Source organism: Lepidochelys kempii, chromosome 7 (assembly GCF_965140265.1).
Source record: "Lepidochelys kempii isolate rLepKem1 chromosome 7, rLepKem1.hap2, whole genome shotgun sequence".
In the NCBI taxonomy this organism is placed as follows: domain Eukaryota; kingdom Metazoa; phylum Chordata; order Testudines; family Cheloniidae; genus Lepidochelys; species Lepidochelys kempii.
Genome location: NC_133262.1, coordinates 114,065,948 through 114,079,014, shown reverse-complemented (window position 1 = coordinate 114,079,014; position 13,067 = coordinate 114,065,948). Strand labels below are relative to the sequence as shown.

Sequence of the window (13,067 nt, the reverse complement as noted above, 5' to 3'; positions counted from 1 at the left end):
CCAACACATTGTTTTGTTTTCTTGACAGAGAGGCTCTGGAGTGCATTCTCTCTCTCCTTCAGATCATTGGGATTGCAGGAGACCCACATGATGTGCTTGCTTATTTTTTGCATTACATGCAGTTACTCACTTCCTTTGCTTTCAGCACCGAAGTTGAGTCTGGAGTGCAGCGTGGATCTTCTTTTCCTGGTGGACAGCTCATCTGGTACCACCTTGGAGGGATTCCTGCGCTACAAGGCCTTCCTGAAAAGGTTCATTCGGGCAGTGTTGAGCAAAGACTCCCCAGCAAACGTTGGAGTGGCCCAGTACAGCAGTGATGTCCAGATCCCGATCAAAGTGGGCAAGTACAAGGATGTGCTCGGTCTCATGAAGAGCGTTGACACCATGCATTTCAGCGGAGGGGGAACCTTCACCGGCAAAGCCCTTCGGTATGTCACGCAGCATGGCTTTAAGAGTGCTCCGGCCTTCGCGGATGTTCACGACGATCTCCCGCGTGTGGTTGTCTTGCTCACGGATTCGGAGTCCCAGGATCCTGTGGTAGAAGCAGCTAAATATACCAGGGGCAGAGGACTCTTCCTAATTGGCGTGGGCAGCGACTTCTTAAGAGCAGAGCTGGATGACGTGACTGGGAATCCAAAGCGGACGGTTGTCTATTCCAACCCCTCGGATCTGTTCAACAAGATCCCTGAGCTGCAGAAAAAAATCTGCAGTGTAGACAGTCATCCAGGTAAGGCCGTGGCTATAGATTGTAGTGCAGTGACAGAATAACTGCTCAGGGGAGTTCAAGATTTAAGGAGTAGGATGGTTAAAAGAATGAACTTCGGTTCCCCCACACAACAATGGTCAGGAATCCAGTGATACTGATCCATAATCGGCAGAGCACTCCCTGGACCTTGAGAGCTAGCTTGTGTCAGGGACTAGAGAGGCTGAAAGCACTGAACCCCTCCCATGCAAAGACCTATATTCCCCAGCTGCAAGGGTGGCTGTGTCTAAGACTGCTGCTTCCTCGGGCACCCATAGGCACGAATCAATCAAAAAACGGTAAGGACGGGTTGTGGTCCACTCCCAACTCCTGTATCAGCCCAGAGAGCTGGCTAGCCAGCGGGCTAGTGGTATGGGGAGGGGGGGCTCATATGGATCAAGTATTATGTGCCGCTGAAAGGGGTAAACTGCAACATGTGCACTCTCTATCTGCGATGGGGATTAGGGGGAGGAAATGAAGCCCCTAGGGCACCATCCAAGCTTCGTCTGGGGCGCTGCGGCTCTAGTCTGCCCCCGCCTTGTGGGCCTGGAAGCTGGTGAACTATTTCACTGGTCGGTGCACCAAAGAACGCTCTCCAGTCACAGGATTTCACTCCCTTTTCTTCAGGGACTCAGTGTTATTTCTTCAAAATAAAACTGTTTAACACAAGTTCGACATCTCAACCGTGAACTTCCCCTCTGATCCAGACCCTTCTGCAGGAGTTTGTTTACTCCGTACATCTACCTGGGCATCAAGGCAAGCCTCTCTGCTCCCTCGTTCTTCCTAGACGGCTCCCTACAGGATTACGCTCCACAGGCTGCCTGCCTGGGAGCCACATATAACCTGGGATATTTCCACTGCTTCAGAGACGCCTGTAGGAGCCTTCCCTGTTCCCTGCAGTTCTCTAGCTCAAATGAGCTATTTGCTGCCTGTTATGAGGACAAGGTGATCTCCAAGCTATCACCTGATTCCTGGCTTCACTGCTTTAGCTGGGGGGCAGCTCATCAGACACAGGTGAGGCTCTTAAAGTGCTGGCCACTCTGTGACAGGGCCTCAACGGCACAGTCTAGCCATAAGTAATTAATCCTTCTAATGCCCCTCAGAGTGAGGGTAGTCAGAATTATGATCTCTGTTTTATGGATGGGGTAACTGAGGCACAGAGAAGGTACGTATCTTGCCCAAAGCTTCCCAGGGAGTCATTGTCCGAGCCTAGATCAAACCCGAGTGTCCTTGCTCCTCCAATTATGGGCTCAGACCACAGGGCCAAGCCTCTGACTGAAAAAGGAATACCCTTGGTACAGAGAGACAGAAGGTGCATGAGGTAATATCTTTTATGGGACAAACTTCTCTTGGTGAAAGAGACAAGCTTTCGAGCTTAGGCAGAGCTCTTTGTCACATGTGGGAAAGGTACTCAGGTAGTCACAGCTAAATATGAGGTGAAACAGGTTGATCAGCATAAGTAGTTAACACATATAGTAAGAGACCATTCAAGGTTAAGGATTTGGCTCAAACCAGTGTAACAAGTGTAAAGAAACTAGAAATATAATCTAATGCAGTAGCGCTTGTGTTGATTGTATAGCTGGGGATTATCTTCTCTAGCTGCTCATTACGAGGAGGCTGTATATTCCTGTAACAATGAATTGTGAATTGCAATCTGCCATTCCTCATAATGCCGCAGTTCATTACTGCCCAGTAGTCATGTGTTTGCCTACGGGAGGTAGCTCCTCTGCTTTGCTCGGTCAATAATGACTATATTCTGAAAGGCTTAAAGTTTGCTCTCTCCTTTCCAGGCTGCCAGTCCCAGTCTCTGGATCTGGTTTTTGCCTTGGATGCCTCAGCTGGAGTTGGCAGGGAGAACTTCCTGCGGGTGAGGAACTTTGTCAGTAGCAGCTCTCTACAGTTCAGTATCAATCGGGACGTCACCCAGATCGGCCTCGTGGTCTACGGCAGCAGGGCTCGCACTGCATTTGCCCTAGATGCGCACGTCACCAGCTCAGCTCTCTTTCAAGCCATCAGCCAAGCGCCTTTCCTTGGTGGCTCGGCCTCCGCGGGCAGAGCCTTGCTGCACATCCATGATGACGTCATGACTGTTCCAAAGGGGGCGAGGCCCGGGGTGAGCAAGGCCGTGGTTGTGATCACGGATGGGAGCGGCACCGAGGATGCAGTAGTTCCAGCTCAACAGCTGCGGAGCAATGGCGTGTCGGTGTTTGTTGTCGGGATTGGGGGTGTACGGAAGGAGACGCTGCTGAGGGTGGCCGGTTCTCCCAACTACCTGGTCCACGTTTCATCTTACGATGATCTGCGCAATTACAAAGACTTTATTATGGAAAGAATATGTGAAGGTGAGATGACTTTTGGCCTCCCTTTCTCAGTTCTCCCGCTGCACCCAGAAACCAGCTGTTAGAAGCCTTATAAAACGGACAAACCCAAGGATCTCACTGAGCCCTGGTCCAGTCCATGAGATTTGGTTTGGCTACTTTACCAGTTGTGGTTGCCTGTTGTAATCCTATCTGGGTTAAATCAGTTTCACTCTGTGTGTTAGAGGCACAAGAGAGTTTAAATCTTGCTTTAAATGTGTAGGATGTCACATACTACATACATTGCAAGGTATCCAATGCAATGTTCTTACTGGGGGTACGAAGATGGGACGTATTTCAAAGCAGCTGGTGACAAGTTCCTTATGAGCCACAAGGAAGGTTCCAACACCTGATTGTGTGAGTCCTTTATCTCAGCAGGCTTTGGATCCAGATCTGAAACTTGTGGCTCAGTCCCATCATTTCCTTCCTGTTGTCCCCTATCCACTTGCTGCTCACGGCTGACTTGCTTGCCCTTGTAGTTACTGGCCACTAACTAACCATGGTAGCTTTAGGTTGAACGTTTAGGTGGGGCGACTGTAACTTGCCTTCATTGCAAACGGTCCCCGTTATTAGGGGCACTTTTGCGAGTGCTCTCAGTGTTCTGCTGTTCAGTGAAAAGCTGCTGTCTGAGGGCTCACGTGCACACAGCCTGGGGCACTGGAGAAGGGGGAACACATAGAAGGGGCTATTCCATTAAATTAAGAGCCCTCATAAGCACGTGGACCTGACATGGACAAAAATTTATTTTCTTCATTGTCTTTTTTTCTCCTTATTTTTCTGAATTGGGCAATCCCCCAGATAGCTGGGGTAAAGCCCCCATTGCTAACTATGGAACTGTGTCCTTTTATGATCAAAGGAAAGGGGGATAAAGGAATAACTTTCAGCCTTCTGGGGTGTTTTTAAAAAGCTGTTGCTTTGTATTTTCTTATGAGATGTACAGGTAAGTGTAAAGGTAACGACACAGGTGATCTGAAGAGTTAGAGGTGCTTTTATTAAGCAGGAAGAATACAGGTGATGACTGTAAATTAGTTTTAAGAATATACATAGGTACTTGATGTTTATACCCATGTGTTTAGTGCCATAGTTTCAACAGACCCCGGTTGTTAGCAGGCGGGATCGAACCTGGAACTCTAGAGCTAAATGCCTGAGCCTCTACTGCATGAGCTAAAATCCATATGGCTGTTAGCTAAGACTGTACAGCAGACTTGTTAATCGCTCTCTCTAAGCGGTCTCGGCACCACTAGATGGGCGAGAACACCACACACAGGAGGTGTGTGGGTTACACATGAAGCTCCATTGAAATGATTTAAGGCCTGATCCTGCAGGGTGCTGAGCAAGTCAGTAGTGCTGCTTGCAGGAGCTACTCAGTAACTTGCTGCACTGTGCCCTTCTATGGCATATATTTATACAGGGCAAGACTCAATTTATCTTCTTGCCATTTCTCTGTTTTATAATGAAGCCCTGTTGCCAATACAGGCAAATCCAGTGCTTTGAGATCTGCAGCTATATTTATCATCATCTGAATATGGAAAAATGAGGGCGATTAGGTAGGATGGATGGTCTTGAGTTTAGGGCACTAGACTGGGACTTGAGTGATCTGGGCTGTTACCATTTCTGCCACAGATGTCCCGTGTGATCTTGGCAAATGTCCCTTGTCTCTCTGTGCCTTAGTTCCCTGTCTATAAAATGAGAATAATTCTTCCCTGAAGGGATGTTATGGCCATCAATCCTTGAATACTTGGGAAGTGTTCAGTTACTACCAGGATGAGGGCCATATAAGTGCCTAGCCAAATAGAATAACACTTCTATGCCCAGTAACTGCTTTAAAGGTCAAGCCTTTCGATAGATGGGAAATGGTTCTATTGGGTAATTCTGTTTCAGGAAGGAATGAACAACGTTTTCAAAGCACTGCCTTGGCTAAGAGAGATGGCAGATGTGCTAATGTTTTATGAGCAGATAAAGTCGAGATGAAATGGGATTAAACTCTTCCACTTGGAAAGCGGTTAGGCTGAAATGATTATAGATGGTCAGAGGAACATTCTGTAATTGTCTGAAAGCATCAAAGATCAAAAGAGTCCCAGCTGATCCATGTTTCATCTTCAAAGATGCACTTGCCTTTATCCAAGACGGGGGAGAGAGCTTAAAAGCTGGCCCATCAGAAAGTTATCATGTGTGGGCTGCAAAGGCATAATAATCAGCTCGTCTTAGAAGGGTCAGTGTATTCTGTTTACCGAGTAGAGTCCTTAGGAATGTATTGCTGGCGTTAAATGGATGTAGGTTAATCACTAATTAATGCTTAGGGGAAAGAAGAAAAAAGGACAATCAAATCCTCCCCAGCTTTGTCTGTGGGGGAGAGAAGGGAATGTGATGATGCAGAAAGAATTTTGGGGGCATGGCAGATTGAGGAGGCTCTGATTAGCTTTATGGTGAATCACTAGCATGCTGGGGTAGGTGGGGTGGAAGCAGATTGCAATGGATTTTGGGGGTCCCTGCTGCAAAACAAGGGGTCTCTTTCTTTTCTGTGTGCTGAGTATTTATATTGCTTTTCTGACCTTCAGGGTCAGTTCATTCACTTTGGTGGGAGTTTGCCTAAGTAAAGACCTCAGTGTTTGACCTGGAGTGGAGGTGTCTGATTGGGAGACTGCAGGCCCTAAGATGAGGGGATGCCCCACAAGACAAGTGAGTCATGCTTCCCCCACTGAAGAAATGAAATGGCTTAAGTTCCCAAGAGGAAAATGATGTTTACTTGAACTGGCTGGTATGTGAAACAATTGGTGCTCAGGGCATGGCTAATTTTCTGTTTGCACATGAGAACAAACTTCTGGGAATTCCTACAATTAAAATTACGTCCCGTGGACTGAGACAACATGAAAACCTTCTCAGTCACAACCTGCAAATTCCTCCCTGCCGAGAGTCTGGGATGTTTGCATAGCATGTAACAGTGCGACCTTAAAGACCTAGTCAGCTCCTTCTATTCACTCAGTTGCCCTTTAAAGACAAGAGACTGGGAAAGTCAGTAATTCCTCAGGAATTCTCAATACACCAGAGGAGAATGGACTTTTGACTGTGGGTATGCAGTATGGTCATAGCCGTGTTGGTCCCTGTTAGAAAGACAAGGTGGGTGAGATAACATCTTTTACCTCACCCACGTGTTACTTCAATAAAAGATATTACCTCACCTACCTTGTCTCTTTGATTGTGGGTGGCAGAGTACAGAGTGGCCTTAAAGTGCCCCTTCTTCAGAGCTGCTTAATATAGGGCATACAAAGAGAAAGAGCCACAGGGTGATCATGGGTCAGTGTAGGGTGATGTTCCTAGGGCATAGCACTTTACTAGAAACAAGGGGGAATCTTGACCTCTCTGTGCAGTTTTAAAAGCAGTTGATGTGCAGTAGAGAAATATGTATTAAGGGTGAAATTCTCCCATGCTCAGAGAAAGCTGATAGGGTCTACGTATGAGGAAAATTCCACTTAGGCTCTCCAGACTTTTGCTTAAGTGTTCAGTAGGTCTTGGCTGTAGAAGAGAAGGTGGCAAAAGTCCATGATTACAGAGCAGAAACACAGCATTTCCTGAATTGCAGCTGTTATTTGCGTGTGCTGGTAACTATTGTTTGTGGGCCAAGGCTGGGGACAAGGACAGTGTAACAGAGAAAAATCTATCATTTCAACTCCTGCTTAAAGCCGGAGACATAATAACAGAACCAGAGGCCATGTGATGATTGCAAAGGCAGGAAAATCATGGGTTCTGATGTTAAAAGTATGTGAAAGGTAGCTTGGATCAAAGGCTAGTCTTTTCAGTGCACTCTTTGACACTCCTCCTGCCACCCCAATTCCTTGACCCCAGCTTGGACCGATGGAGCAGATCAGTGAATTGTTCAGTGTAAAACCTAAATAATGGTCACAGGTCATGGAAGTTGGTACTGGAATCCTGATGTTAATCTCCTGCTAAAGGATGTGCCACTGATGGTTGGCTGGACAGTAGAAATCCACATAGTGTCTGTTGTAATGCAGACGTTGTCTGTGTGCGGTAACAAATCCTGTCAAGGAACTTCACCGCGGCCATTTGGATCTTCCTAATGAGACTGTCGATTGAGTGCAGGATTTTTCTGTTTCAAAAGCTAAGCCTCTCCTCTCTTGAGCTAAAGGAGATTCTCCAGTGGCTGCTGGTGGTGTAGTTATTACTAACTATATTTATTGTGACAATGCCCAAGCGCCAGCCAAGAATTGTGCCCCATTGTGCTAGGCCCTGTACAAACACAGAGTTAGTAAAGGACCCCTGCCCTAAAGAGCTTACTGGCCAGATTAGGGTGACTAAGTGTCCAGTTTTGGACGGGAATACCTGGTCAGAAAGGGATCCTGGCGGCTCTGGTCAGCACTACTGACCGGGCCGTTGACTATCCGGTTGGCGGCGCCAGCCACCATGCTGCACGGCTCCTGGGTTGGGAAGCAGCTGGCATGTCCAGCTCCTCGCCTTAGGGGCAGCCAGAGCGGGGGGTCCGGGTGCTGCCCCACCCACCGGCGCAGCTCCCATTGGCCGGGTCAGGGCAGGGGAGGAACTAGTGCGACTCACGCTCAGAAGGTGGCTGTTGAGGGGTCGCGTAGCACGCACCTGTCCAGCCGCTGCCGGCCCTCTTCTCCTCACGCTCCTCGTGTGGATGGGCTCCAGCTGCGGCACATGCCCTGCGGCGAACCACGGTCTGTCTGTCGCCCCATTGCCGGCACCCAGGAGTTCGAGGTGTGTGTATCCCCGTCTCAGAATGCTGGGAATGGGGCTGCACCCCCATCCCCTGTTACGGCATCCCTCCCCGCCCCAACCCTCCATCCCCCCATCACTGCATCCCTCCCTGCCCCAACCCCCCCACACCCTGATCCCCCTGTCACTGGATCCCTCCACTTCCCACCCCCTGCACTCCCACCCCCCGTCACTGCATCCCTCCCCCGTCCCATCCCGTCCTGCCCCCATACCTACCCATCCCAGCCCTGTACCCCTTACAGTACTCTCCCACCCATCCTCTCCACCTCCCAAAGCCACCACCCCCATGTCCCTCGCTCCCCCTGCAGCCGTGCACCCGTTCACCTCCATACACTGCTGCACTCCCATTATGTCCATATACACCCCTGTGCCCTCCACATCGTCATGCATCTGTAGCCTTCTGCCTCCCCCTGCATCCCCATCCACCTCACATACCCCCCACACCCCCTCCTCTCTCCTTCACTGCCCCCTCTCACACCCACCCTACTCTCGTTCTTGGCCTCTTTCCCTCCCCCATCCACTCTCCTCCACCCCCATCCCATCTTTTCCCCTCCAGCCCGCCCTCCTCCCTTCCCGGCTGGGTGATTTAGGCAGCCCCTGGAAAAGTATATGAAAAAGTGTCTCTGTGTAGGCAAGTTTGTGTGTGCATGTATGCATTGTATGTGTGTAAAAGACTGTGTGTCTTTGTGTAGGGAGCTGTGTGTATTGCCACATGTGCGTATACCCGTGTGAATAAAATTTGCAGCCTAACTCTTTGACTTTTATTCCTTTTGCTGGCTTGTGCGCAAAAAAAAATGATGTAAAATATGTGTGTGTTCATTTCATAACAAGTGTTTAAAAGAGCAGGGAAGTCTAAAAGAAATGTATTATTTCTTAAAAAGTGAATGTTGTTGACTAGTAATTGCAGAAGAGCCAATGTATCAGACATTTCTCCCCACCTTTGTCTAGCTACATTATAAACTCTTTGTTGCAGACTCTCTCTTTTTATGTGTATGTCCGGCACCTGCCACCCTGGAGCCCTGATCTTAGTTGGGGTCTCTAGGCACAAAACAACAATAATAAATAATGTGGAAGTATAAGTGTTAGTTCATGCTACATGTGTACCCATGAATACACGTGTGTATCTGCATGTAGGGGTGGGAGTCAGTTTGTCCAGATTTATTTATATAGGTATCTGGACAGGGTGCATTTCAGTGGTTGTGCTCTGTGGATTTGTATTTGGGCTTCAGGAGTGGGCCTTTTTAATGGACCCATTGCAGCTGTGATAATGTGTGGTCCTAATTCCACACACAAAATTACAATATAGGCATTTATGAAATCAAAATATATTTATTGGTCTATCATTTCCACAATTTACCACCATTGACAAACATGAACTGTAGTCCACTTTCTCATAGATGGAATAGAACTGTTGCACCAATGTTGCATTATACAAAATATTTATACGGATGATGTGACATGAACAACTCAGGTTTTGTACTTGTACAAGAGCAATATCTGACAAGTTATTAAGCAAATAGAGCTAAGGGTGGAGCAGATTCTTAGTATCCCTTTTGGATTGCCCATTATCCACCAAGAAAGTAAAATAGTTCCCCAATTTCTGTTTTACAAGTTACATTCTTACTAGCTGTCTGACTCACCTGCATTTGAAGCTTAAATTCACTTTGACCTATTCACCCTTTTATCATGCATCCATTTTGGAGAGCAACACCAGCATGTAGGAGTATATGTATATGGCATTGGTGAAACAAATACTTTATCTGAATCTGGTGTCTGTTTTAAATAGGGTGGTGAAAAGTTGGAGAGGGTGTAGAAGACAGCCACAAAGATAATTTGAGGACTAGAGAAAATGCTTTACCATGAGAGGCTGAAAGAGCTCAATATGTTTAGTTTATCAAAAGGAAGACTGAGAGATGACTGAGAGGTGTAGAAGTATCTTCATGGGGAAATATCATCAGATACTATAGGGCTCCTTAATTTAGCAGAGAAAGGCATAAAAAAAGTCTGGAAGCTGAAGCCAGAAAAAATTCAAATTAGAAATAAGGCACACATTTTTATCAGTGAGAGTGATTAACAATTGGAACAATTTGCCATGAGAAGTGGTGGGTTCTCCATCTCATAAAGTCTTTAAATCAAGACTAGATGCACTTCTGGAAGGTATGCTTTAGCCAAACATTAGCTATTTAACAAGTTATTAGACTCAATACATGCACGATGGGACGAAATTTAATGGCCTACGATATCCAGGATGTTAGACTAGAATTAGTGCCTTTTGGTCTTAGTCTATAAATTAATGTTATTGCTGGGATTGAAATGGAGCAGAGGGAGGACTATGGCTCTGATTCCGCATTTGAATAACTTTACACATGTGAGTAGTCCCGTTCAACTCAACGGAACTACATACAGGTGTAAAGATACTCATGTTCGTTTGTTTGCAGGATTGGGGACAGAGGGGCCATGGAGTGAGCAGGAGGCGGGGCCTCAAAAAGGGGCAGGGCCTCAGGGAAGGGGTGGGGCAGGGGTGTTCGGTTTTCTGGAATTAGAAAGTTGGAGACCGATGCAGGGTGAGGGAAAGGGTGCTTATACCATGTGGTTGAGTAGTTCTTATTCCACCCCGTAGAGGGCAGAGACTTGCATTGCAGTATTTTGCATTACCTCCCACCTTCTCTGGAGAGTTCATGAATGGGATCCCAAGTTGCTCTGACGGATAATTATTTAGACACAATCCTGATAGAAAATAGCATCCAAATGAGCCAATTTTGGGGATAGAGAAACTGATTTTTATACTCTTTACCAGGCACCCAAGTTGTGAGAGAACAAAAGTGATGTGGTTAGAAGACCCACATTCTAAGCCACTTAATTGTTTAGCTGAGGAATTTCACATGCCTCCAAACACTATTGCAGAAATGCTAGTCACAGTACAAGAAGATTCTTCTAAGATGCTGCTGCTTAACCCTGTGTTTTTACAGAAAAATGGCACGAAAAGTGCTGAGGCTTGCCGACAGCTGTAGTCTGCTATGCTAGGAGAGCTGATAGGCGCTCACGCTTGTGCTCTCTCTCTCTCTCTCTCACACACACACACACACTTACCTCCTTCAAATCCCCCTTTAAAAACCCATTTCTTCAGAAATCTTTCCCACCTTGTTTTCTACCAATAATCTCTCCACCCTCTGTTTTTTTTTTTTTAATCTAAGATGCTGTCCCATGTCTTGTGTGGTCTCTCTCAGTTCCTGTGCAGGAGCTCTGGGCTCTGTGCTAATGCATCTGACTGCTGGACTGGGGCTTTCAACTGTAAGCTGTTTGGGACAGGAAACATGTCTTACTCTCTTTTGTGGGGTGTCTGTTAGTGGACCCGATGCCCTTGCCTTAGTGGGAGCCATGCCGGTCTCTTACTCAGGACAGCTAGTAAAGTAAATCCTCTTCCCTGACCTTTTCTAGACTTTAACTGATGGTGTTTTGCTGTTACAATGTACACACAACAACACGGCAAATGGCTTGGGTCTCTGCCATTCAAGTATTTTATTTCCTTCCACCTCTTTCTGTAAATCCAACCGACTTTCCCTGCAAGGGCAACATTTACTGTCATGCCAACGTGCTCATGCCGGAGGCGGGTTTGAGAAGTTAATATTGTGTAATGTGCCAGAGCCTGCCGTTCTGTCTGTGTTTTTCTCTGTTACAGAGGCTAAACACCCGGTGAACCTGTGCAAACCTAACCCGTGCCTGAATGAGGCAGTGTGCGTTCTCGGGAATGGAAGCTACCGGTGTGAATGCCGAGGCTGGGAAGGACCGCACTGTGAAAGCAGTAAGGCTCGCTGAACAGGAACCAGTCAGTGAATTTCAGACGGCAGTGCAGGTTGAGGCTTGCACATTGTCAGAGGGCTAAGAGCTCAAGGGTGGGGCCGGAGCGTCAGCTATATGGTCAAGAGCAGTGGTTCTCAACTGGCGGCCCGCAGGTCGCTTGCGGCCCAGTCAGCACAGAGCTGCTGCCCATGTGACATCCTCAGGGCCGCAGAGGTAGTATTGGATGCAGCTCACATAACACAATGCTAAATACAACTTGCAGGAGCAAAGATTCCCGCTCCTTTCATGACAGACCCCCCCTTATAACGGATTGGCAGACGTCCTCTGCTTCCTCTAGCCCCAGGGTGGCCAAACTTACTGACCCTCTGAGCCACAAACAACGGTCTTCAGAAGTTCAAGAGCTGGGGCGCACCTGCTGGGGCTCAGGGCTTCAGCCCTGCAGTGGGGTAGGGACTTCTGCCCTGTGGGGAGGGGGTTCTTGTGGCTTCAGCCCCGCAGGAGGTGCCTGTCTGGGCTCGGGGCTTCAGCCCCACTCCTGCTGAAGCAGGCACACCCTGTGGGGGTTGAAGCCCCGAGACCCCTCTCCCTGTTGGGCAGAAGCCAGAGGTGACACCCTGGGGGGAGAGCACGTGGAGTCACATGCCACCCTCCAGGTTTTTGCCAGGATTTGATGGCCCCGCTCAGTCACATGGTGCAGCTGGGCGCTGCAGTCGTGGGGAGAGGCCGTGGAAACAGCTGGAAGCTGCAGGGACGACCACTCAGGTTAAGGGGAGAGTGTGATGGAGGGGCATGACTCAACTTGTTGGGGGGGGGTGAACCTTTAAATTGTGACCCCCCACTCTCATCAGGAACCAGTCGCCTCTGGCAGAAGCCCCTCGCCCCACCACCCCGCTGCAGGGCAGAAGCCCCGAGCTCGGGTAGGCAGAAAATAGGGTTGTGGGGCACTCTGTGAGCTGCGCTTTAACTGTAAAAGAGCTGCATCTGGCTCAAAAGCCGCAGTTTGGCCGCCCGTGCTCTAGCCACCTGTGGGTCTCTCCTTGCCACATCCTGGCACAAGTGAAACTCTCTCCCTTTCTTTTCTCTCTTTCCACTCTCTGCCTTTCCTTCAGTTCGTGTGGGACCGTGGTGGTGATGGCAACGGTTGGGTTTTTTCCCTTCTCAATGCATCTAGAGGCTCCACATACAACCTGGGGGAGGGGTGAATGGTTGGTGGCGTCCTCTGGCAGCTCCGTGGGGCTCATGTGGCCCTCAGTTCCACTCTGAGAAGAGCAGCTTGGGCTGGTAGGATTGTACCTAGGTCCACCCACTACACCCCCACCTGTATTGAGGGGGAGCAGACCTCTTTCAAGGAGCTGTGGGCTGTTTTGTCCATGGCTATGGGACTGTGCTTGCTGTGACAGGGAACAGAGTAGACT

General features: G+C 48.4%; 1 protein-coding gene across 4 annotated transcripts in view; it reads left to right on the top strand.

The window, feature by feature from the left end:
* Nucleotides 1-13,067, top strand: part of VWA2 (von Willebrand factor A domain containing 2) — an 80,594-nt gene that overhangs the window by 53,861 nt on the left and 13,666 nt on the right. For all 4 annotated transcript variants that reach the window (XM_073354301.1, XM_073354299.1, XM_073354300.1 and 1 more), the window contains 3 exons: nucleotides 146-727; nucleotides 2,533-3,084; nucleotides 11,531-11,653. In XM_073354301.1, the coding sequence (XP_073210402.1) occupies nucleotides 146-727; nucleotides 2,533-3,084; nucleotides 11,531-11,653 (1,257 nt within the window). The remainder of the gene's footprint in view (nucleotides 1-145; nucleotides 728-2,532; nucleotides 3,085-11,530; nucleotides 11,654-13,067) is intronic.